This window comes from Polypterus senegalus, chromosome 14 (assembly GCF_016835505.1).
Source record: "Polypterus senegalus isolate Bchr_013 chromosome 14, ASM1683550v1, whole genome shotgun sequence".
In the NCBI taxonomy this organism is placed as follows: domain Eukaryota; kingdom Metazoa; phylum Chordata; class Cladistia; order Polypteriformes; family Polypteridae; genus Polypterus; species Polypterus senegalus.
In genome coordinates, this window is record NC_053167.1 from 6,289,222 (window position 1) to 6,316,763 (window position 27,542).

Here is a 27,542-nt window from a genome sequence, read left to right on the forward strand (position 1 = left end):
TTGTCAATATACAGTAATTGTTTTGTGAGTGTTATTGAATGTTGCTGTCATCAAGGATTTGATTATCATTATTTCTTTCAATCAGGCTTGTATTTGTAGGATGTGTTCAAGTTACATTCCGTGTTTGTCAATCGTTGTAAAGATAAGAGGTTTCATTCATCGATTAGTTCCTTACTGCATCAATAAACAGCTCGTCTTCCTTTTTATCTGTGATGTGACAAACTGCATGCACAGGTTTTTTTTACACTGTCTTCCTTTAGCAGGACATTCACTTTTTCCACCGTGTGCTTTGTTTCCGCAGTAGCTGCACTTATGAATATGATTCTATGTATAAGACGCTTCATATTTTTGCTGCCTTCTCAATTGTGTAATTCGGTTTTTGTTCAGCACTCTTTGGAACTGTTGCTTTTTGTCTATGCACTGCGTCAGTTCACGTGAACCGCTTGGTGTTCTTGCATCGAAGGTTCCCAGCTGTACTGGTGCCATCTCGTAATGTCAGCTAAGACCCGGCACTTAAAACTTTCTCTCGCAGTTTCAATGAGTTTGTGCCAAACACCACCCTGACCATCTCATCTTCCTCTGCATAAGCACAGTCCTTCACACGTGAATATTTACCGGCAGTGTTTGTATTGGATTGCCGCTGATGGACGGCCTTATATGGGCAGGCACTAAATTACAAACGCTAGTGGTAGCCTATGAACTTAATTTAATATAAACTTACGGTTCACGCCGTGCTTTGTTTCCGCAGTAGCTGTACTTATGAATATGCTTGTATGCATCATTTGCTTCATAATGTTTTTCTGCCTTCTCAATTGTGAAATGGCGTTTTGTGCTCATCGCTGGAGTTCTTCCTTGTGCTCTACGTGATGTCACACGAAACTCCGCCCCCCGCGGCCATCTCCAACTCAAGACTCCATTACATTATATGGGGAAAAATAGCTTCCAGTTATGACCCTTATGCGTAGAATTTCGAAATGAAACCTGCCCAACTTTTGTAAGTAAGCTGTAAGGAATAAGCCTGCCAAATTTCAGCCTTCTACCTACACGGGAAGTTGGAGAATTAGTGATGAGTCAGTGAGTGAGTGAGGGCTTTGCCTTTTATTAGTATAGATTATAAATAAAAAGAACCGTGGACTCATTGATGCCGTAATGGCATCCAACAGCGTTGTAGCGGTTCCCTTTCTTCAACATATCCAGAACTTTTACCTTTTTGGCAATCGTTAGCATCTTCCGTTGGCGCTTGGACATGCCCCCTGAAGCAGGAGCAGATCATTTTGGAGTCTTAACGAAGGGCCTGACTATGCACAAAAATAAACACAAAGGAGAACTAAAGTTAACTCTTTACACAGTGAAACACATTGATTATGAATGAGCGAGATGAGATTTCCTGGTTAACGCAGAAGAATCGAATTCGGCGCTCTGTTGCTGAGCCAATCAGCCCACAGGAACTTAACCGCATGCTCTGATTGGGTAGCTTCTCAGCCATCTGCCAGTAGCGTCTCTTGTTTGAAATCAACTGGGCAAACCAACTGAGGAAGCATGTACCTGACATAAAAAGACCCATTGTCCACAGAAATCCGTGAACCAGCGACAAATCTGCGTTTATATATTTTGATATGCTTACATATAAAATCTGCAATAGAGTGAAGCCGTGAAAGTCGAAGTGCAATATAGAGAGGGATTACTGTAGATGTAATAATGGCCCATATAAATCTAGGCCCAGAGTGATCAAAAATGTTTTATTGGATGTGTATATCGCCCCAACTGTAGATATGGGCATTTTCTGGCAAATAACAATTTTTTAAAGCCCTTCCATGACTTAGTAAGGTCAACACACTTTTCTCTCCTTTGAACTGTGTGTTGTCTTATTTTTCTCATGTTGATATATGAATACAGGAATTTGGCCTCTGCACCCTATCATATTGGTACCCCAGTGAAACAGGAAGTCATGGATCACTGCTGGAGAGTTTTAAACACTGATAAACTTAGTTAGGTATAAATGGAAAAAATGCCTCAGTTACATTTTGTTTATATTTCTGGGGGTACCAATAATCAAGGCACATATAGATAAAATAATTATTTTTAGTGAGGAATTCTTTTTTTCTCAGAATAAATTTACATTCAGTTAAAGTTTAGAATTTCATTTTACTTTTTTTCTGTGCAAGATTTAAGGTAATTTGCCAAAATGTGATTTTTTTTTTCTACAACCCTTTTTACTTATCTTTACAAGGGGTGCCAATAATTGTGTATAAATCTGTATTAAATTTTTTTCATCAAAATTAACTGCTTAATAATCAAAAGTTTATTTATGTTTCATTTAAGCATATTAATATGTTTCTGTAAAGCAGAAATAACTAATTACTTTCTAATACAAAACAGTTTTAATAAACACTTTGTCTGGTACTTTGGTTCTATCAATAATGCTGCCTTTAAAATAATATGAAGATGCAATTTTAGATCTTACTGATTTTCTTATTACAGGTCAAAATGTGTTATAGCAAATACTGAAGTAATGAAATTTTCAGAATACTTTTTGTTGGCCCAGAAAAATGTTCGTACAGCATCATGTTTAAGGGATTGCATTTTAACAAAATATAAATTTCAGTATAATGAAAATAATAATGTAATGCAAAAAATGCTTAATGCTATGCCTATACTTTCGTTGAGTCTCGGGATCCCTGCAACAGGCTGTCTCTTTCTTGTTAGACCAAAAGGAAATGACAGTGTTTTGCGAAATATCTTGTCTCAGGCAGTTTCGGCAAGAGTCTTGGCATGACATCATAGACATAACTGAATTTGTGTCATTACTGGCTACTGCACTGTTCAAGTTTCATAGCGCTTTTCAAAGTTTTCTTTGTGATGAACAAAAAAAGTGAGAAATGGCGTTAGTTTACGCTGAAAAAAAAAAGTTGCATATGATGTCTCATTTTCATTCTGTATTCATACTTGTATCTCTATGAAAAAAAAAGTTGCACCTAACATCCCACTTTCAAATAAAGCATTTTTTGCAGTTTAAGAAGCTCTGTTTTTCTATACAAGTTTTGTCAAGCTTGGGTCACAGAGTTGCATGAGAGACAGGAAGTCGAGTCCAGGTCTCCAAGGAAAATACAGATACTTTATTACTGTACTAGCAACTTGGCGCGCGCTACGCTGCACGTTGGATGACCACAGTTGAAGGACTCAATCGTAAGGACCTCTCGTCCGGTGTCTCATTGGCACACTTTTGCCTCTTTCTTTCGCGATCACGGCGTAATCTGTCTTCTCTCTCTGTAGGGGTTTCAGTTGCCTTTTGTTGTGCAGCAGAGACGCGTCGTTGAGCTAATCTGTGTGAATGCTGAGTGTCCGTTTCTTGCGAGCGACTGTCACGCCTTTGCCTCTTTGCTTCGTGATCACGCTGTAATGTGTCCTCTCTTGCAGCAGCAGGTTTAGTTGCGTTTCGTTTTGGCATTGTTCTGTAAGGTCTCCTCCGTACAAGTGCACATGGGTAGCTGAAGACGGAAAGGCATAGTGGGCATAGTGAAACACACGAATTGGTGACCAGGGGAACCATCCGACTCAGACGCGGGGCTCGAAATACTCAAGTGCACATGTTATTTATAATAAAATTATTTTTTTTTTTGTTATGAACTTCCCCAAAAGAGTTGATCCCTGTAAATAGTTAATAGTATATGAACAATATAATCTGTTGTAGTACGGGCGTTAATGAGCGTCACACCTCAACCTGCATACACCACGTTTTTGGCTGTAACGCCAGAAGTGCGGTGGACGCTGCAAGGGTAGGTTGTGGTTTCTGTTTCTTTCGTGATTTTTTTATTTCATTTTATTGATTACTAGCAAAATACCCGCGCTTCGCAGCGGAGAAGTAGTGTGTTTTAGAAAGCAATGAAAAAGAAAAGGAAACATTTTGAAAATAATGTAACATGATTGTCAATGTAATTGTTTTGTCACTGTTGTGAGTGATGAGTGTTGTTGTCATATATATATATATATTTACACACACACACAAACATATATATATACATATCTATACATATACACATATATACATACATATATATATCTACATATATACACATACATATACACACACACATAAATACATACATACACACACATATATACACACAAATACATATATATATATACATACACACACACATATATAAACATATATATACATATACATACATATCTACATATATACACACACAGCTATTTCGTATCAGTGCAATACGCTGTTTGTTAAAACGGATGACACCCGCTCTTACGTGCAAGTCTGCGTGGATATTATGAACTATCGTATTTGTTCAAGTTCTATTTAAATTTTAAATAGAAGGAATTTTTATTTAGTCGACAGAAATATCTTTGGTAGGAATGGTAAAAACAGACAGGAATATTATTCCTGAATAAATCAACTCAAACCTTAAACAACTTATAATATTTTGCTCTCCATAAAAATATATCCTGTCTAAATTATACAAGTTAGAAATAAAGTAAACATTAAAAGAACAAACATTCAAATTTCTTTACTCTTATGTAATTTTATATTTTATAAAAAATAAACTTAGATTTTAAATATCCCAAAAGATTTTGCTCTCCATAAAAATATATCCTGTCAAAATTATACAAATTCAAATATGAACATGCTGCATAACAAAACCTGGAAATATAAATAAAATGTGTTCCTTTCAGCAATAACAAATCAAATCATTCAGTTGTCTTTGCTCATATGTCATTTTAGAGCTGGACGCCTGGCATCTTTTTGGCACAGGTTCGTTTCTGTTTGGTGTGAGGTTCTGTGTTGTGGAGATTCTCAGGATGGATTGCAGGTGCTCATCAGTGAGGCGACTCCTGTGTGCTGTTTTGTTAGTCTTTATCACTGAGAAGAGCTTCTCACACAGATATGTGCTACCAAACATGCACAAGGTTCGAGCCGCATGTAGACGGACTTTTTTTGTTCTTCAAAGTCACCAAAGCGCCGTGCAAACTCAGTGCGCTCAGTTTATCAGCAAAGTGCGTATTTGGGAACACCGTAGTGACGACTTGGTTTAACATTACTTGGTAATAGGGAAAGTGGGGCAAGTGGTTGTGTCTCCCATAAAAGCAGCTCAATTGAAATCACTTTGTGATTGTGCACGGTAAAACGTCCGCTGAAGTGTCAGATTCTTATTTAATTCTTCTGCTTTCTGTATCTTCTGCATTGCATTCAGGTCTTTCAGGTTACCCTGATGTTTTGTTTTATAGTGCCGTCTTAGATTAAATTCTGTAATTACAGCCACATTAGCTCCACAAATGAGACACACGGGTTCAGTAAACATATACTCAGCCTCCCATCGGTTTTTAAAGGCTCTATTTTCAGAATCAACTTTTCTCTTCAGCATCGTGTGAGCTAGCTTCGCAATAACTTGCAGCATCTTAAGGTAGACTTGATTAACGCGGTAACTGTTCGGCAAGGCAGCTGAAGCGCTGCATTATGGGATCTGTAGTTTATTGTGTTACCAGCGCTTCATATACCGGGCTTTAATAACAATAATACAGTATATAAAATGATCTCGGGCGGATATAATTACGCCGGGCGGATGTGGCCCGCGCCCTTGAGTTTGACACATATGGACTAAATAGAACTTGAAAAGATATATTTTTTCAAATGTGATCGCAATTCAGATAGAGTTGACGCACTACAGCCTGCATGCCTCAATAAGTCATCCTCCCTTGCCCTTACTTTTTACCGTTCATCTAATGAATACACTGAGTATGGCTTTACCAAAACAATCACTGATGGCGAATAAAGTATCCATTATTCGAGTATGTAGATCGGGTTATATATATATACATATATATATATATATATACCCGTATCATACCCGTATCGCAGCGAGAAGTAGTGTGTTAAAAAGCTAGAAAAGAAAAGGGAACATTTTAAAAATAACGTAACATGACTGTCAATATACAGTATTTGTTTTGTGAGTGTTACTGAGTGTTGCTGTCATCAAGGATTTGATTATCATTATTTCTTTCAATCAGGTTCGTATTTGTAGGATGTGTTGTGTTCAAGTTACATTCCGTGTTTGTCAATCGTTGTAAAGATGACAGGTTTCATTCATCGATTCGTTTCTTACTGCATCAATAAACAGCTCGTCTTCTTCTTTATCTGAGACCTGACACACTGCATGCACGGGTTTTTTTTACACTGTCTTCCTTTAGCGGGACATTGACTTTTCCAACGTGTGCTTTGTTTCCGCAGTAGTTGGATTTATGAATATGCTTGTATGTATGAGACGCTTCATATTTTTGCTGCCTTTTCAATTGTGTAATTCAGTTTTGTTCAGCTCTTTGGAACTGTTGCCTTTTATCTGTGCACTGCGTCAGTTCACGTGAGCCGCTCGGTGTACATGCATCGAAGGTTCCCAGCTGTGCTGGTGCCATCTGTGCTATGTCCATGGCTGTATTTAATGTTACCTTAGTCCTGGCACTTAAAACTTTCTCTCGCAGTTTCGCTGAGTTTGTGTCAAACACCACCCTGACCATCTCATCTTCCTCTCCATAAGCACAGTCCTTAACCCGTGAATATTTAGTGGCAGTTTGCTATTGGATTGCCGCTGACGGACGGCCTTATATGGGCAGGCACTAAATTACAAGCGCCAGCGCAGCCTGTCTATGAACTTAATTTAAAGTGTAGGTTTACATCGTGCTTTGTTTCAGTAGCAGAACTCATGAATATGGTTGTATATGTCACTCGCGCTTCTTATTGTTTCGCTGCCTTCTCAATTATATAATGCATGTTTTCTTCAGCGCTTTTGAGGTCTTCCTGGTTTTCTATGTACTGCGTGATTACGTGGGAGGCGATGATGTCACACGAAACTCCCCCACGGCGTTGAAGCTCATCTCCATTACAGTAAATGGGGAAAAACTGCTTCCAGTTATGACCATTACGCGTAGAATTTCGATATAAAACCTGCCCAACTTTTGTAAGGAAGCTGTAAGGAATGAACCTGCCAAATTTCAGCCTTCCACCCACACGGGAAGTTGGAGAATTAGTGATGAGTGAGTGAGTGAGTGAGTGAATGAGTGAGTGAGTGAGTGAGTGAGGGTTTTGCCTTTTATTAGTATAGATTTAATAGGCAGAGGGGAGAAGACGTTAATGTGATGCTCTGTCTATTTCTTTACTTTTGTTTTGAAAAGATTTTCGGGAACAGGAAAAATAAAAGCAAAGGGGAAAGAACGGAGGGGGGTAAGCAGGAATTCTGAGAGGGGACGGGCTGGGGCTTTTCTACGGGGCGGCTATACAGCCAAAAGGAATGCGGACACGGACACCACGCTGGGCTTTTATTATATAGATAGAGAATGCAGCTACAGTCTTAAGACTTCATTCAAAATTGGAGCTGTTGCTTCAGTACTCGAGATAGGAGCTGCCACAGGGGTGCAGTCATCCTGATTTAGATTCCTTTTACAGATTAGAAGAACACCAGTGGCTCGGAATCACCACTATGGCAGACCAGGAGAGTGCGAGGAAGAGCAGGCCAAACTCCAGAATTAAATGTTCTAAATATCATGCGATAAGTATGTTTTGCGGTAAACCTGATTCTACAGAGTACAACCAAATTCTTTGCCCTTGCTTACCAGACGCAGCAGAGCGGCTACGGAGCTGTCTTTGCGCTGCTGCTGTTAATAGATGGTGAACTGCTGGGGACCCTGGTCACCATAGTATTTTCCCCATATTTGTTATAATGAAGTATTTTTATGGTCCAATGAATTTTGTTACATTGGTATTCCACTTGTATTCATTCAGCCAATTGCATAATACACACCAGTTTATTTACATTGCACATTCAAGGGATGGTACTTTTTATTAACCGCATATCCAGATATAGAAAGCAGATGTCATCAAAGGACCAATGTCAGGAAATGTTCCTGTTAAAAATAACTTGGTTACATTACTCATTACTTACAAAAATGTAACTAATCATGCGTATTGTTGATAATTATAAAGTGTAATGCTGTAATCCCTCTTTCTTGTGCTAGAGTTGGTTGCACTATGCTTGTGCTCTTGCACTTTTAGCGCTTGTTTCATGTCTGCACCACTGATTTGGTGTCTTGCTGTGGTGAGATCATATACATGTCTAAAAACTCCAACTGTGAAGTCAGAAAAAATGTTTAGAATCCCTTCGGCATTGAATATTTTGTTTGTAGCAGATTGCCCCAGGTATAAATTAAACAATAAACTACATTTACAAGCAAAAGTGACACTCTGTCTCCTTTGGCACTATGTTGATGGGATAATATGATTATGTAAGTGGTTATCCATCTGCACATTAGTATAAATAGAAGTTCGAAATATATTCACTGATTGTTTTACCCTCTAAATCTATACACATAAATTTTTATTAGACATAATATTATATTGTAACTGAGTGTTTATCAGTCTCACCTGAACTACTACTATGTCGAATGGTATTTGTGCTAGCTAGTTTATTAATTGGGGGGTTTTATTTGGCAGTTATTAGGACCCTATCTTAATATGAGAAAGGAAGTCAGGCACCTAAGTAAACATGCATTAAAGTCCTGATCTTGCTCTGTATGCAAAGTCCAGTTTCAGAAATACTTAAACTGAATGTGTCAGTCTTCCTACAGATTACCTTGCAATCATAATGAAACTTAACCAAGTCTCAGTAGACAACCCAGTTTATTTTACAGGGCTTGGAATCTGTATTACTTGAGTGCTTTGCTGAGAATATGTGAGAGAATTAATGATTTTCTGTAGTCTGCATTCTAGCTGCTTCAGAAGGGGGTCTGTTTCTGTGGCGACAGACATGGTAATATGGACTACAGGATAAGATCGTTTATTTAACCCCATAGATGGTAGTATTTGTACATAATCGGTATCCATGTTTCAGTTCTGTCTTCATAATTGTCAGAATATTAACAAAGGCAGCATCAAATCGCTGTCATACATGTTTCATAATTGTTACATTTATTACTTGTGTATTACTCCTAAGTACAGTATAATAGCTAATACAGTTAAAAAAGAAAAAAGTAAAAAGGTTACAAAAACAACCTTAAAATTCAAAATGTGTAAGACAATAAATAAAGACTTACATAGCATTTTAAACCGTGCAACAACAGCTTCTCTGTATGTATGATTTATGCTGTCTGATTTGTTATGGAGGTATGAAATAACCCTTGCAGCAGTTCAGTGAATATCCTGCATTTACTGAGCATACAGTTATGGAAATACAAGCTTTCAGTGAGTGTGCTTGGATGATTAGTTGGTTAATTTTGAAGATATTCCTCACAGTCTTGGCTTATATTTATTTTCTCAGGAAATTGGTTATTTTTAACTGAGTAGTTATTTAAAAATTAGAATCGCCTTACAGTATAGGTCCTTGGATTTGTTTTGCGTTTCTGAGGTGTGTCTGTGACAAGAAGGCAGAATTGGATGTAATTAATTTTTATTACAGATTCTTAGCACTTCTTTCCTCAAGTAAGAGTACTTAAATCTTCACAGCAGTTGGCCTTAATGAAGCATTCTTGTAAGCAGCAGTTGTAAAAAGGGCCATAGTGGAAATTACAAGCATGTCTCTGTAGCTCTTTAGCTAATACATTATTTCTCACCTTAAATAGTTTGAAAATTAACACATTTGGTATGTAAGTAAGTAAGTAAAATGTAAAAGAAAAATTGCATGTATACGGTTTTCATAGACCCTTACTTTGGTGCTTACGTTAGATGTAAACACCCTGTTTTTGGTCATTAGAAAACAAGATCTGCAAGATTATGGCACTCGTTCTTCCAAGCAGCATAAAGCCTATGTCACATTAGACAACTTTTCCAGCAATTTTCAGTCACATCCTTCATTTACATAATCTTAGTGAGTGAGTCTTAGAGGCAGGAGGTGGCATGCTCCTGTGAAGCTGCTCTCCTAATGAGACATACCCAATGATTGAGGCCAGATAATTGTAGCAACTGGCTACAATTATATCAAAGATTTGATTTTGGCTCTAGTGCATAGTGTGTAGTGATGTGGAATAAGGAGCTCACATGTGTTGAACCTCACAGACAGAAGAGAGGCTTGTCTTTCTGATGTTTTACATACAAAAACAAATTGGAAAAAAGAAGGGCCTAGAGTGTGGAGGAACTTGCTGTACCTTTTAACCCTTTGTACAATGTGGAATGTGTCAGGTAGTATGGGGTCTTTGGACCTCACAAACAAGAGAGGGCTGTCTATGTCATGTCTTGTGTGTTACATCCAATGCAAAAATGGAAAAAAGAAAGAAAAATGCAAAGATTGCTACTGAACTTATTACAGCAATTAACTCTTCATACAGCTCCAGCTCCATCATAGCATGCTATTGGCTATGAGAAAAATGGACATGCAAGGCTGTGCTTGATGGCAAATGATTGCTTAATGTGATTTGGGCAGTGATTTTCAGTCATTACAATCAACATGGTCTGGTAAACAGATCAGCGACTCAATTGGCTAATCTGACATAACCCACAACTAGTTTCATAGTGTGATATTGGTATAAGTGAAAATGTTTCTGATTGCCCTTTTTTTGAGCCCGAGTTTTAAACTACTCTCCCCGAACAGTATATATCAGAATACATCCTATGAAATTTGCTAGACAATAGTATAAAATTCATGACTTTGGTGGTGTGGCTTTCTCTGCCTTTGTCTGTCTATTTCCTTCATTTCCTCTTTAAATTTTTCTAGTTCTTCATCATTATATTATGATTCATATAGTCAATGTTTAGCAGCAAGGCTAAATGTTTTCTAGTTTTTATAGCTGGATATACAGTGCATCCGGAAAGTATTCACAGCGCATCACTTTTTCCACATTTTGTTATGTTACAGCCTTATTCCAAAATGGATTAAATTCATTTTTTTCCTCAGAATTCTACACACAACACCCCATAATGACAACGTGAAAAAAGTTTACGTGAGGTTTTTGCAAATTTATTAAAAATAAAAAACTGAGAAATCACATGTCCATAAGTACTTTATTGAGCCTTTGCTCAATACTTTGTCGATGCACCTTTGGCAGCAATTACAGCCTCAAGTCTTTTTGAATATGATGCCACAAGCTTGGCACACTTATCCTTGGCCAGTTTCGCCCATTCCTCTTTGCAGCACCTCTCAAGCTCCATCAGGTTGGATGGGAAGCGTCAGTGCACAGCCATTTTAAGATCTCTCCAGGGATGTTCAATCGGATTCAAGTCTGGGCTCTGGCTGGGCCACTCAAGGACATTCACAGAGTTGTCCTGAAGCCACTCCTTTGATATCTTGGCTGTGTGCTTAGGGTCGTTGTCCTGCTGAAAGATGAACCGTCGCCCCAGTCTGAGGTCAAGAGCGATCTAGAGCAGGTTTTGATCCAGGATGTCTCTGTACATTGCTGCAGTCATGTTTCCCTTTATCCTGACTAGTCTCCCAGTTCCTGCCACTGAAAAATATCTGCACAGCATGATTCTGCCACCACTATGCTTCACTGTAAGGATGGTATTGGCCTGGTGACGAGCGGTGCCTGGTTTCCTCCAAACGTGACGCCTGGCATTCACACCAAAGAGTTCAATCTTTGTCTCATCAGAGCAGAGAATTTTGTTTCTTATGGTCTAAGAGTCCTTCAGGTGCCTTTTGGCAAACTCCAGGCGGGCTGCCATGTGCCTTTTATTAAGGAGTGGCTTCCGTCTGGCCACTCTGCCATACAGGCCTGATTGGTGGATTGCTGCAGAGATGGTTGTCCTTCTGGAAGGTTCTGCTCTCTCCACAGAGGACCTCTGAGCTCTGACAGAGTGACCATCGGGTACTTGGTCACCTCCCTGACTAAGGCCCTTCTTCCCCGATCGCTCAGTTTAGATGGCCAGCCAGCTCCAGGAAGAGTCCTGGTGGTTTCGAACTTCTTCCACTTACGGATGATGGAGGCCACTGTGCTCATTGGGACCTTCAAAGCAGCAGAACCTTTTCTGTAACCTTCCCCAGATTTGTGCCTCGAGACAATCCTGTCTCGGAGGCCTACAGACACCTTTGACTTCATGTTTGGTTTGTGCTCTGACATGAACTGTCAACTGTGGGACCTTATATAGACAGGTGTGTGCCTTTCCAAATCCCGTCCAATCAACAGAATTTACCACAGGTGGACTCCAATTAAGCTGCAGAAACATCTCAAGGATGATCAGGGGAAACAGGATGCACCTGAGCTCAAGTTTGAGCTTCATGGCAAAGGCTGTGAATACTTATGTACATGTGCTTTCTCAATTTTTTTATTTTTAATAAATTTGCAAAAACCTCAAACTTTTTTCACCTTGTCATTATGGGATGTTGTGTGTAGAATTCTGAGGAAAAAAATGAATTTAATCCATTTTGGAATAAGGCTGTAACATAACAAAATGTGGAAAAAGTGATGCGCTGTGAATACTTTCCGGATGCTCTGTGTCAATAATGTGAATTGAGCTCTTACTTGAGCTAGTCTCTTAGAAAATGTTGGGAGGTGGGATGGATAAAGGAGTACAGGGTGGGTTTTAAAAAAAAAAATAAAAATTTTTAAATGTAAACCTTTTAATACCCATAGTGAGCTATGAATGCTTCTCTTAGAAGCCCAGGTTATCTGTAGCCTTTTCATAATCAAAATCACATGGATCTGGTAACTCCAAAGAAATAATTGTTAGATTGTTTAGCGTGGTTTTACTTTATTCTTTTTTAGGGAAGAAAATTACCTTTCATATTCCACTGTGCACATGGTATAACTAGAGCAACAGCAGCTAGTTTTGATAAATGTGGAAAAGACTCGGCTCAAATATTATTTCTGGTTTTGGCATTATTTGTTTTGGATTTTGATTTTTATGACTATTCTTTAATCATTTTTGATGCAACATTCCACTCTTGTTTAGAACAGCCATACAATAAAACTGCAGGACTGCCGTTTCTAGAATGATAATCAAAAAAATCTTAGCAGCCTCACTTTTATCATAATTTTCGACAGGAAATGGTTAGCATATTGGGAATTCTTGCATTTCGGTGGTTAAGAGCTGTGCTGTGCTTATGTATTTATGATAAATTGTAGTTTTGAATATACAGTAATCTCTCCTCAATTGCGGGGGTTGCGTTCCAGAACCCCCTGCGATAGGTGAAAATCCGCGAAGTAGAAACCATATGTTTGTAAGGTTATTTTTATATATTTTAAGCTCTTAGAAACTCTTCCACACTGTTTATAAATATTCTCTGCACAGTTATACAGTAAACCCTCGTTTATAGCAGTTGATCTGCTCCAGACAGGTAAATGAATTTCCAAGGAGTAGGATTCTTTATTTATAAATCTAATATTTTCACAGTTAGAGCATTGAAAACCTGTTTACGACCTTCTAAATACGTTTTTTAACATTATTAGAACCCTCTAGACATGAAATAAGACCCTTTAGTCAAAAGTTTAAACTGTGCTCCATGACAAGACAGAGATGACAGTTCTTTCTCATAATAAAAAGAATGCAAACATATCTTCCTCTTCAAGGTGCGCATAAGGAGCAGAGAATGTCAGAGAGAGACAGTAAAGTAAACAATCAAAAATCAATAGAGCTGTTGCGCTTTTAAGTATGCAAGCACCGTGATAAAGCGGCACAATGAAGGGATCAATGTGAAGGTAGCCCTTCAGCATTTTTTTTTATTGGCGCCTCCATATCTTCTAAGCAAACATCCACTGTGCAAACAGCCCCTCTGCTCACACCCACTCCGTCAGGAGCAGATAATGGGGCCAATCATACGCTTCCCTGATGGTATTGCATGATGGATAAGTATCTGCCTGTGTTTCTCAGAGAGAGTGAGAAAGAAAAAGAAAAGCAAACAATGAAAAATCAATACGGGCTGTTACAGCTTTTAAGTGTGTGAAGCAGCACGCGTGAAGCATATCATATATCATTGAGGAGTTTTATTTAATATGTAATACGTGCTCTGATTGGGTAGCTTCTCAGCCATCCGCCAATAGCGTCCCTTGTATGAAATCAACTGGGCAAACAAACTTAGGAAGCATGTAACATAAATTGAAAGACCCATTGTCCGCAGAAATCCTTGAACCAGCGAAAAATCTGTGATATATATTTAGATATGCTTACATTTAAAATCCGCGATGGAGTGAAGCCGCGAAAGTCAAAGCGTGATATAGAGAGGGATCACTATAGTAACAATACCATGTGAATAAGCAAGGTAAAGGTTTGATTTTTTTTCTTCTGTAAGATGTTGATGAAAGTTTTTAAAATGTCTGCCAATGGTGTCTTTCAACAACAACAACAACAACATTTATTTATATAGCAGATTTTCATACAACCAGTAGCTCAAAGTGCTTTACATAATAAAAGAATAGAAAAATAAAAGACACAATAAGAAAACAAAGTAAGTCCACATTAATTAACATAGAATAGAGTAAGGTCCAATGGCCAGGGGGGGACAGAAAAAACAAAAAAAAAAACTCCAGATGGCTGGAGAAAAAAATTAAAATTTGTAGGGATTCCAGACCATGTGACCGGCCAGTCCCCTCTGGGCATTCTACCTAACATAAATGAAACAGTCCTCTTTGGATTTAGGGTTTTCACGGAAGGACTTGATGATGATGATGGTCACGTAGACTTCTGCCTTTTAATCCATCCATCATTGTTGGAGCATCATGATGCTTTGAGTAGGTGGAGCTGGCGCAGGCCACCACCACAACGAAACCAGATAAAAGAAACAGAAGAGAGAGTAGGGGTCAGTACAGATTTTAGAGCCACCATGAATAGTTATTATGATGAATTGAACATGCAGAGTATCAGGATTAAGTTAAATTGAAGTTATAAAAAGGCCATGTTAAAGTAATGTGTTTTCAGCAGTGTTTTAAAGTGCTCTACTGTATCAGCCTGCTGGTGAATTCCTATTGGCAGGCTATTCCAGATTTTAGGTGCATAGCAGCAGAAGGCCGCCTCACCACTTCTTTTAAGCTTTGTTCTTGGAATTCTAAGGAGACACTCATTTGAGGATCTGAGGTTACGATTTGGAATATAAGGTGTCAGACATTCCGATATATAAGATGGGACGAGATTATTTAAGGCTTTATAAACCACTAGCAAAATACCCACGCTTCGCAGCGGAGAAGTAGTGTGTTAAAGAAGTTATGAAAAAGATAAGGGAACATTTTAAAAATACCGTAACATGAGTGTTAATATACAGTAATTGTTTTGTGAGTGTTAGGAGTGTTGCTGTCATCAAGGATTTGATTATCATTATTTCTTTCAATCACGTTCGTATTTGTAGGATGTGTTCAAGTTACATTCCGTGTTTGTCAATCGTTGTAAAGATAACATGTTTTTTATTCATCGATTCGTTTCTTACTGCATCAATAAACAGCTCGTCTTCCTTTTTATCTGAGACGTGACACACTGCATGCACGGGATTTTTTTTTACACTGTGCTCCTTTAGCGGGATGTTGACTTTTTCCACCGTGTGCTTTGTTTCCGCAGTAGCTGCACTTATGAATATGCTTGTATGTATTAGACGCTTCATATTTTCTTGCTGCCTTCTCAGTTGTGTAATTAGGATTTTGTTCAGCACTCTTTGGAACTGTTGCTTTTTGTCTGTGCACTGCGTCATTTCACGTGAGCCGCTCGGTGTACATGCATTAAAGGTTTCCAGCTGTGCTGGTGCCATCTCGTGCGATGTCCACGGCTGTATTTAATGTTAGCTAAGACCCGACACTTAAAAGTTTCTCTTGCAGTTTCGCCGAGTTTGTGCCAAACACCACCCTAACCATCTCATCTTCCTCTGCATAAGCACAGTCCTTCACCCATGAATATTTAGCAGTAGTGTTTCTGTTGGATTGGAATGCCTTATATTGGCACGCACTAAATTACGTGGGAGGTGTAACTCTGCCTCCCACTGGCATCGAGCAGAAGTCTATTATAGTATATGGATGAAAAAATAGGTTCCAGTTATGACCATTATGTGTAGAATTTCGAAATAAAACCTGCCCAACTTTTGTAAGTAAGCTGTAAGGAATGAGCCTGCCAAATTTCAGCCTTCTACCTAGACAGGAAGTTGGAGAATTAGTGATGAGTGAGTGAGTGAGTCAGTGAGGGCTTTGCCTTTTATAAGTATAGATAAGCAGAATTTTAAAGTCAATTCGGAATGACACAGGTAACCAGTATAGTGACATTAAAACTGGAGAAATGTGTTCGGATTTTCTTTTCCTTGTTAGGATTCTAGCAGCTGCACTAGTTGCAAACGATTTATGTCTTTTTTGGGTTAGTCCTTAGAGGAGTGCATTACAGTAATCTAGTCGACTGAAAAGAAATGAGTGAACTAATTTCTCAGTATTTTTCAAAGATATAAGAGGTCTAACTTTTGCTATGTTTCTTTGGCGAAAAAATGCTGTCGTAGTGATCTGATTAATATGCGATTTAAAATTCAGATTACAGTCAACAATTACCCCTAAGCTTTTTACCTCCGTCTTGACTTTTAATTCTAATGTATCCAGTTTATTTCTAATAGCCTCATTGTATTCATTATTGCCAATCACTAAGATTTCAGTTTTCTCTTTATTTAACTTGAGAAAGTTACTATTCATCAATTCTGAGATACAAGTCAGACATTGTGTTAGTGAATCAAGAGAATCTGGGTCATCAGGTGCTATTGATAATTTCAATTCCATGATAGAACACACAGAAAAAGCATCATTAGTGAAGCAACAAAATGGTATGTTTTAATATGTCTACGCAAACCTTCATCTCTTTATCTTTTAGTTTGTTGGCTTCCCATTCAAATTAAGCTGTAACACTCATTATTTGTTCTATTAGATATTGAACTGCAGAAACTTGGAATAACCTCACTAGCTTTTTCAAGTTTAATCTGAAGAATGTCCAGTGTATTTTGAATTAGAATAAAATTTGCCCTCTCTGTTTGGACAAATTTTGGAAGTAGAGAAATGGTTGCTTTAAGATATTGTTACTTTTCACTAAATAAAACACTTGAGTAGCAGCTTGGCTGCTACCAAGAGCCAGTTGGAGATGATGGTTGATCATAAGTCTGTCTGTTCCGTCTTTGAGCAGTTTTGCAAATCTCTTTTGTTTCCCAATCATAATAACTGCTATATTGGACCCTAAGCTAACCAGATTACAAGTTTCTAAACCTAAACTTGTCATGGGTCCTCTATGAGTATACAGGTTGTCCCCAGGTTACTGACATCCGACCTACGACTTACAAACGAGGTTACAGCTCCGACGTGCACACCTTAGTAACTGCCGCTCTGTCATTTTCGGCCTGGGGATGCTGCAAGCAGTGGCTGGAGGGGGGTAATTTCGCTGCTTGTGCAGTGTAGTGTCCCTTTGGTGGCAAGTGGTGACCCGTGCTCCATAGTCACTGGGGCCACAACTATCGCTCGTGTGCAGGATGATGGTTCTCTGCCCGACCACTATGGCGCCGCAGCTACTGCTCCTGACTGGACGCAGGCTGGATGGAGTGGAGGGGGACGTTTCAGTGCCACCACAGCACACACTGCTGGTAATGCTGCAAGCCCTGACCCGGTTGTGGCTGAATGGAGGCCATTAAGGGTGAACTGGGTGGCGGGTATAGCATTGTAGTATGCCTCGGATGGCTGCCTGTTGAATTGGGGTTGGGCGGTTCACTACCCGCCTTTGGCCGCACCATGTTCGTTCTCGTTTGGCGGACGCACCATACTGTAGTGGAGGTGACTGTGTGGTGGGTGAGTGATGAACCCCCCCTCGCCGCCTCAAGTCATTCTCAATAGCAAGCCTGCTTGTACTGTTACGCACATAGCAGGAAGTTGTCTCTTGTCAGTACATCAGACATGTTGGCAGGTGTCTTCCTGCTGTGATAGCGTGTACAGTGCTGTGTAGAAGAGCTCATCTTAACCTTTTGTCTTCACCCTTCAAGAATGTCTCAAACAGAGACATTCAAAAGTGCTGGTAATATAGTAAAGAAGAGAACCATCACCATTGAAAATAAAGTAGAAGTAATAAAAAGATCAGAGAGGGGTGAAACTCCATCATTTCATTGGCAGAGCACTAGGTTACAGTCAGTCAACAATAGCATTTATTAAAATAATGTACCTGTTCCGACTTACATACAAATTCAACTTAAGTACAAACCTACAGTCCCTATCTTGTATGTAACCCGAGAACTGCCTATATTAGTTATTGCCTTTGCTTTGGCATCGGTCATATTGAAGATTGCTATAAAACTAATTCTGAAATTTTGTTTAGTTGGCTGATTTATTTAAATGCTGTGGACACTTGAGGGTGCTGTTGCCCTCGAAACCCAACAGACAGATGCTCTGGACACAGGTTTAAAAGCACTAAGAAGACGTTGTTTTACAGCCGAGATGTCTGTAGTTTAATCTCACAGAACATTGAAATTATCTTATGAATGTATTTTTCTAAGTATTAATAGATTTAATTTTTTAGTCTAAAATATGAAACAATTCTTTGTATTATTCTTTAAGTATACTGTGTATTTTACCAAATTTAAGAAGTTTTTACAAAGGTACAACACTAGCATTACAGTGCTTTAGCTGTTTTTTCAAATTGTGTTTGTGTGTGTGCTGTCTCATTTTTTGATAATACTGTATATGCAGTACTTTCTAGGAAAGTGTTTTTTTTTTTTAATTATGTAAAACTCAAAATGATTTTGCAGTTTGTACTTCCTAATTTGTTCCAAAAAATAGTTTTCAGTTATATCTGTATAATTATAGATTTGCAAGTCTTGTGCAGGGCAGAGTTGCCATGTCACCTTCTTGTTTGTAGGTTATCTCTTTGACTATTTCATACATATGTCACACACTATTCCATTATCTTTTACCTTTGTTTTTAAACTACTCACTGCTGTTACCTGATAAAAGGTATAAATATGAATGTTTTAAATTAGACTGTGTAGAAGGTAATTTAATAGATAGATCAGCCTGTGCAATTTCATATTGAAAACCAATAATTCTGTTGTAGATTTGGTAACTTTACTACTATTTTTAGATATTTCACTGCTTTTAAAATGATTAATAATTATAAGTGTCATTTTCTGATTTAACATTATATCTACGTGGCCTAATATGAAAGTGTTTTTTATATGAACAAATCGAATGATTTATACTAAATTAATTTTAAGAGTGTTGTAACTTTAATCACCTGAAAATACCCAGCATTTCGCAGCTCACTATAGCAGTAATTTTCAGCAATTTAAATTCCTTTGCAAGTGAGATTAGCAGTAAAATCTTACTCTTTCTCTTTACTACTACCCAGGATTACTTTGAGCTCTTTTCTGCTCGGGCGTTTTTGTACATTTTTTTTAGTAAATTTTCAGCTCTTGTGTTTTTTCCTAATAGTTTATACTACTTACCTATTTACTGAAGTGATTTTTTTTTTCCACTAACTGTTTCACATGCTATCCACTGCAGCTGCAGGTCTCTGGAGTAACCTGGCTGGAGTCACTTTCTCAAAGCATGCTCCTTTAAGTCCTCCTGCAGCCAGAGAGCCAATAGTTTGGTTGTGTGTTCTTCTCCCCACGGTAGCCTGAGACATGAAAATGTGATGTTTGGCCTTGGTGTATTCTTCTTCCAACTCCAGACAAGGCGTGCTCTATTTCTAATGTAGTCATGCTGTTGAATGGCTTTCATGACAGTGATATGCCTTGTATGGTACCTGTATGTAGTGCAGTTGCAGCAGGTGGGTGGATAAAGAACCTTGGGGATGACACTGATGTATTTATGTAAGATACTTTGTTTTTAATATATTAGCTGTTTTTCTTTATAATAATTTCAAATCTTTGTTAGAAATGTATATAGATAAAAGTAATTGTCTCTTTATTTAAAAAAAAAATCTTGATTAATTTGTGTGACATGTGTGGTGTTATTTATATAAATATTGAACATCCAGTACATCTGTCTTGACTGTGAATATTTGGGACCAGACCCAAGTTGTGAACATTTTCAACAAGTGCCTGCTGTGCTGGACGATACAGTATGTTCTGGGAATGCACTACACTGAGATCATATTGAAAAAAATTGCTTTATTTATTTGTAATTCTGATACCTTAGTTACTCAGAATTAATGAACATCTGTTATGGAAAGGCTATTTTGACATTTTACTCTATGTGGCTTACTTCTCATTTCATCTTACTCAGCTGTAAAAGTTCTAATAAGTCCTGCAAAACTCAGTGAGTTTATTCTCCAATTTTTATGTGAAATAAGGAACCATCCAAAAATGTTTTCAGAATTTGGAAGAGATTTATCAGCACTGTTAAATATTCAAGGTCAGCCTTTTGTTAACCTTTTTTATGTCTCCATATTTCTGAGCGATTATTTTAATGTTAAGTCCTCTGATTACATAGCCTTCTGAATTGGGTAGGGAATTGATGTTGAGACTAACAAAATGTATATGGTATAATGTAGTACTAATTTTACCTTTTGATTAGTTTGTCTTAATTTAATCTGCAATAGTAATAACATAAAAACAGTCACAAGTGGCTCAGGCTATCCCTTCATTTTCTAAATACATAATTAGAGTCAGTGCTCACTAATGCTACAGTATGTTTTAAAAAATTGATCTTGCAGCGTTTGTCCAAGGATGCCGTATTAATGGAACAATGAGGCATTTTCATAAAATGTGCAAAAATACGCATTTACTTTTTCTTATATTTAAAAGTTTAGGCTTTAACACTTTCAAGAGATGTTTCGTGTAAATTTCCTATTCGGTGGTGCATACAGAGTCCCACTTTATCATGTCTGGCAAGGTACAGGAATGGTCCAATTGTAGTAATATACTAAAGGGATGTTACAGAAACCTCGCCTAGGGTTGTTGTACAATAGTGCCTTTTTAATACCGTTTCTGTGGACACTCTGACCACTTTTACCTTTTTCTGTTATCTGTGAACTGTGTTGGTCCCCTTCTGCCTGCACAGTTTCCTAATGACCTTGAGCCAGATAGCCCATCTTCTTTGTATGAGAATCTAAAAATAGTGAAAACCTGGTTTAGATGTCTCACAACCCCACACCCTTATTTTTTAATAGTGGTTTACTGAGTGGTTTGATTTTTCTTTGCACATCATCCATTTCTATTTTTTTTTTTATATTTTTTAAGTTACAGGCTGTCAGAACCTAAGCTGTTTTAGCCATGAATAAATGTGGTAGAGCTTTAAGGTAATCTAGGTGGAAATAAGTGGTAAAATTACTTGAATAAGGAAGGATATACAGGTCTTATACATTATAAAGGATTTATAGGTCTGAAATATACAATATCAAGAGATTTATGTGTCACTTAAGCCACATGTGACCATTCCAAAGTGACACTTTTAGTAGACCATATTATACAGGTGAATAAACATTTTACTGATGCTTTGTAAGTGTGGTTAACACAAAAAAGCCCTTTTTCATGTCTAGTTACATAGAAGCATATGATTAATAGATGCATTTTTTCAGTACCTAAACTTCAGTGTTACCAAAAAAAGCTTAGCATAGGCCCAACATGTTTACCTTACGATTACATTAATGAGGTTCTAGTTGAGTTCTTTAAAAGTTCTGAATGAACAATTGGTAAGAGTATTTGAGTTTTTTCAATTTGAGATAATATGGAATATCTCTTTTCCATTAAACTAGTAAGGGTGGAATGGGATTCAATTCATTTGAGCACATTAAATCTTTGTGCAGGTGGTGTGTTGTAAAGTGTTGCAACTTATATTTCATACAACACTTTTAACCCACCTGGTATTAATCCATATATTGCCATTGAGGCATTAGGAGTGATTTTAAGTTTAAGGCTGTCTGAAAGATATATAGAATATTGCCCTTAAAATATTTTCCAGGATGAATTTTGCCCTTAAAAGTGTAAGTACAGTGGTTATTTAAGTTTGGATGTCCTTTGTATGTCACATTATAGTGTAGGAAGATACATTTATTGGAAATATCAATTCCTAATTTCCCTACTTGCCACTCTTGTTGCATAATTTGCAGATTTCAATCCAAAATAAGTAGTATTTTGTCCCCAAACCTGACAGTACCTACTAGATTTTTGCATCGGCTTACCTATACCTGTGAGATGTAGGGATATCACGATACCAGAATTTTGTATTCACTGTCCGCGCCAAGGAGATTTTACAGTACTTGATACGTATTTCATACCACAGCAAAAACGGGATTTCCATTAATTTTATTAAAAGTACCTCCATTATTCATACTAGGAACTGTGGTGCATTCTTTTTGATGGATTGATAGATTTTTATCACCAAGGAAAAATTCTGATTTTTACAGAAGCTCTTTAAATAAAGAAATAGGTATATACACACATACACACACACTATATATATATATATATATATATGATCCCACCTAAATAAACAGCTGTGTTCTTACTTTTTTGGGATCTGAAAAAATTCAAAATTTTGATACCGGCCCCAAGGAGATAAGATTACAAACCTGTATTGAAAGCCAATTGATTTGTAGTTAATGAACACAATATCAGTGACTTATTACATTCACATTTTGTTATTAATTTGTATGTCTAATGTATATTATTTTATTGGAATACTGATCATAACCATTGTCTTTTTCTTTATTATGTTTTAGATGTCTGCCTCGACTGTATTAAAGCACACTCCATCAACAGTTGCCATTGACCAAAATGCACAGTCACTATTTACAAGAAAGCAGTCAGATCTGCATGATCAAGTAAGGGCCACTGAACTTTCCAGTTATTTCACATCTTCAACAAGGCACGATTGCACAGGTGAGCAAATGGAAAGTGTAAACTTAAACTTGGCAAAACCTGCAAATGGTGTTGAGGATGATGGCGGAGGCTGTCGAGTAAAAAAAAAGCGTAAGAAAAAAGAAAGGAATGAACCTGGTAGTGCAGCAAATGGAGCAAGCATAAAAGAAATTAAACCAAAGAAGAAGAGAGAACCTAAGGAAAGTAAAGAACCCAGAAAGCCCAAGGAGCTAAAAAAATCCAAGGAACTCAAACAACAAAAAGATCCGAAGAAACCAAGAAAGCCTCGGGAGGCCAAGCTATCCAAGGAAAAGTCAATGACTGGTTTGAACCAGAAACACAAAAGTCGAAAGAACAGGTAAGCAGCATGCTAAGGTTATGTCTGCAGAAAGTGATTATTTAGGAATATGACTGTTCTTAGAAATATTAATTTTATTTTGGAAAGTCTGTGTATTTGTTTTGTACCACCCACTATTGTTTGCTAATAGGGATGAAGAATTTATTTCAAATGAAAATTGTAAATCGATTTGAAACAATGAAACACAGTAAAGCCTGTGACGTAGGATATACCTTATGCAGGATGTCTGACCAATAGAGCTATCAGATTGAAAGCTGCTATTCAAATGTAATTCAAATTTATTACAAAGACAGAATTTTTCAAATTTATTATTCAAACGCTGAAGCTGACATTTGATTGTAAAAGAATGGTTGTTTATTTTATCTGCACTGATTTTGGCATCAAGTTACTTCTGACACGCTATTCGACCTGCAGTGTTTTGCCTATCTTCTTTTGCACTTCACTTCCACAATTGGCTTTTTCATAATTTTGAATAGTTAGCTTTTTTTTTTTTTTTTAAATTAGTAAAACTTACAGCTATACACCTTCAAAAGGTTTTTTTTGTTTCTGCACCACTGCTTTGCTGTTTGATTCAGAAGTTGGCCTGCCTCAAAGGGCCGTGCCCATCCAAACAGACTACTGTGGCCATTCATTAATCATTTTTTAATGAAGAAAAAAATAATCTCCCATATAAAGTGTACATTCTGCACATATTTGTAGATTTGCAAAGAACTGAAGAGGTGATAACAAGTGTAATCACATTTCATTTCCAAACTGGTTAATTATTGAGGACAGTAACTCAGCATTACCTTCTGTAGGAGGTTGTGCATAGGTCCAAAGTCACCAGTGTGGACTTTTAATATATACGAAGAACAGCGCATCAATTTAAAAAAAAATTATTACTGATATTGCAAAATGCTGAATATTACCTCCTTAATTACATGACTATCTACCTGCTATCATCGGAAAATCCTTATATTGGCAACAGAATTCACCTTTTAAATAATGAGTGAAAGCACTAAATTGAGTCAGACTTAATAATGTTGCACTCTACCTTGCACTATATCCTGTAGCGACATCCTTTGTGAAAAAATTCAAAAGATATATGCTGGTTATCTGTAAGTAAATGTTTTATTTGAATGTGCAATAGTTAGATATTTTGTGTAACATTTATATTTTATTATATTTAGTGATCACTTTTATTTTGGTAATTATTTGGTTTGTCAAACAATAAGCTAAATGCTGGATATCAGTAACTAATGTTATGTGGATTACAGATTGTGGAATATTTGCGTACTACACCTGAGCCACAAGTCACAGCTTTTATGATAATTGTTCTACGTTGTATTCCAATTAAAAAATGTAATAAAAATGTCGTCCTTGCATAAGATTGTAAAGTAGCTGATATTTCGAAGGTGTCTTATGTGGTATTGCTCCATCATGTTTTAAATCTATTATAAGTGTTTAACTGAAGCTTGACTTTAAACATTTGCATCACAAATCAAATTGCAATTACAGTATCTGTAACAAAAATCATAATAAGATGTTTTCCACAAATCATTCAGCCCTATTTGCTACTTTAAATAGTGCATTGCTTTTAATTTGCAATATGTAATAAAAATTAAAATGTTAAATTCAAGGTAACATTTTTTCAGTATCAAAACTGAATGCTTTAGTATAGATTCGTTTTGATAGTTGTTTTCATATATCAATTTTTAATACATCAGTAATATGAGATCACCATTTATTTACTAAAAATAAAATCTCTGGAATTGTAGCTTTTTTTATTTAAAATATGATCTTAAAGAGTCTACATTCAATTTTCCTTTTAGACTTCCATTCCTTTAAAATATATTGCTGACAGGCAATCTATACTTTAAAGAATTTAGAGAAAAACAATATGTTAATTGTCATAAATGGGAAAACATATTGTTGAATTTATTTTGTATGTTGAAATGCATACATTTTTAGAATATTTTTTACTTCCAAGTGTAAAAGAAATTCGATCAGACACGATTTATAACCTTTAAGTAAAACAATTTTTTTTGACTAAAAACCGCAGACATTTTCTATAATTGTGAAAACAGTTTGATTTTATATATTGCAAGTGAGATGAACAACCTCTGGGCTGTAAGATTCCTGTGCCATTGGTTTTAGGAGTCCCTTGTATTGAAAGAAATGGATGAATTAGATAACATAAGACATTGCAACAGTATTTACTACCTAGAAGTTAAAACCTAGACAAAGAGAATAAAATGGAAAAATGTTGTTTTCATGTATATATGTGTTGTGTGTTTGTGTGTGTGTGTATATATATATATTTATATACAGTATATATTTATATTTATATACAGTAATCCCTCCTCGATCGCGGGGGTTGCGTTCCAGAACCCCCCGCGATAGGTGAAAATCCACGAAGTAGAAACCATATGTTTGTATGATTATTTTTATATATTTTAAGCCCTTAGAAACTCTCCCACACTGTTTATAAATATTCTCCGCACAGTTATACAGTAAACCCTTGTTTATGCGGTTAATCCGCTCCAGACAGATAAATGAATTTCCACGAAGTAGGATTCTTTATTTATAAATCTAATATTTTCGCAGTTAGAGCATAGAAAACCTGTTTACGACCTTCTAAATACGTTTTTTAACATTATTAGAGCCCTCTAAACATGAAATAACACCCTTTAATCAAAAGTTTAAACTGTGCTCCATGACAAGACAGAGATGACAGTTCTTTCTCACAATTAAAAGAATGCAAACATATCTTCCTCTTCAAAGTGCGCGTAAGGAGCGGAGAATGTCAGAGAGAGAGTAAAGTAAACAATGAAAAATCAATAGGGCTTTTGCGCTTTTAAGTATGTAAGCACCGCGATAAAGCAGCGGCAATGAAGGGATCAATGCGAAGGTAGCCTTTCAGCATTTTTTACAGGAGCGTCCGTATCTTCTAAGCAAACAGCCTCTGTGCAAAAAGCCCCTCTACTCACATCTCCTCCGTCAAGCGCAGAGAACGTCAGAGAGAGAGAGAGAGCGATTAAAGCAAACAATCAAAAAATCAATAAGTGTGCTTTTGGACGCACCTCGATAAAGCGGCATTTCTTAGAGGAGCGTCCGTATCCACTAGGCAAATGGCTTCTGTGCAAACAGCACCTCTGCTCACACCCCCTCCGTCAGGCGCAGAGAATGTTAGAGAGGGTGAGATAGAGGCAGAGACAAGCAAACAATCGAGCACCGCGCAGGAGGCATATCTTATAGCATTGAGGAGTTTTAGTTAATATGTAATACGTGCTCTGATTGGGTAGCTTCTAAGCCATCCGCCAATAGCGTCCCTTGTATGAAATCAACTGGGCAAACAAACTGAGGAAGCATGTACCATAAATTAAAAGACCCATTGTCCAGAAATCCGCGAATCAGCAAAAATCCGCAATATACATTTACATATGCTTACATATAAAATCCGCGATAGAGCAAAACCGCGAAAGTCAAAGCGCGATACAGCAAGGGATCACTGTATGTGTGTATATATATATATATATATATATATAATCTCTCACATATAAAATATGTAAACTGTATTTAGAAATCTGTTTAAAAATCGTGGTGTTTTTATTAATTGTTTTACAGATTTATTTTTATATCATAAAACTTTTCACAGGTGCTTACAGTATCCAAGGTATTTGATTTTTTGTATTGGAAAGTTAACCTTTTGTTTGTGCATTTTATATTTTTTGTTTCGTTTTTGGTCTTGCAGTTTTTCAGTGTTTTAAAAATTTTTTTTTTCTCATTACCCAATCTTGTTCTTTTTGTATTTTAAAGATTCAGTCAATGATGTTCTTCAGAATGGTGGTGGTCAAGGAAGGGTGGGTGGGGCATTATGGAGAATCTCACTTGGGGAATCGCCACCAACAGTTATAATGGAGAAGTGTCGTTTGCTTAAACCACCTGTGGCAGCCCGTCACAGGACACTTTGCAAACCTTTCATAACCTTTTTCCAATTGAAATTGAATTTGAATCCAAAAGGGAATTTTTGGTCGCTACCAATAGTTTTAAAAACTGTGTACTATGTTATGATTCTCAAAAGTAATTAAAAAATGATATGTGTTAACCTTTCTTATATTCTGTAAATTTCTTTAGGGAAAATTTTTCTTTCTACTTCTTTCCCTTTGGGTTATCCTTTACCTATGGCAGCTGAAGCAGATCATCAAAGCCACACACTGGATCTCACTTTCCTCAAGCCATGGGACTATCAGACATTTCCTATATCTTTACAGATCCTCAAATTTTTTTTTTGTATTTGGCAGCTTACTAATTTCCAAATTAATATGCCGTTAACAATTGAAAAACCTTTGCCCTCACCTTTCTAAATAGTAAAACGTGTGTTTTTTTTTTTTTTATGTGAATAATGTTAATTTTCTGCTCATTTTAATGTTTTGGAAACATAAAGAATGCTCACATTTAATGTATGTTGTATGCCTCATGCATTATAC

At 37.0% G+C, this 27,542-nt stretch overlaps 1 protein-coding gene across 1 annotated transcript in view; it reads left to right on the forward strand.

Annotated features, from left to right (window-relative positions):
* The window catches only part of chd6 (chromodomain helicase DNA binding protein 6), a 235,714-nt gene that overhangs the window by 79,063 nt on the left and 129,109 nt on the right, over positions 1-27,542 (forward strand). The window contains exon 4 of the mRNA XM_039735928.1: positions 22,577-23,073. Within this exon, the coding sequence (XP_039591862.1) occupies positions 22,577-23,073 (497 nt within the window). The remainder of the gene's footprint in view (positions 1-22,576; positions 23,074-27,542) is intronic.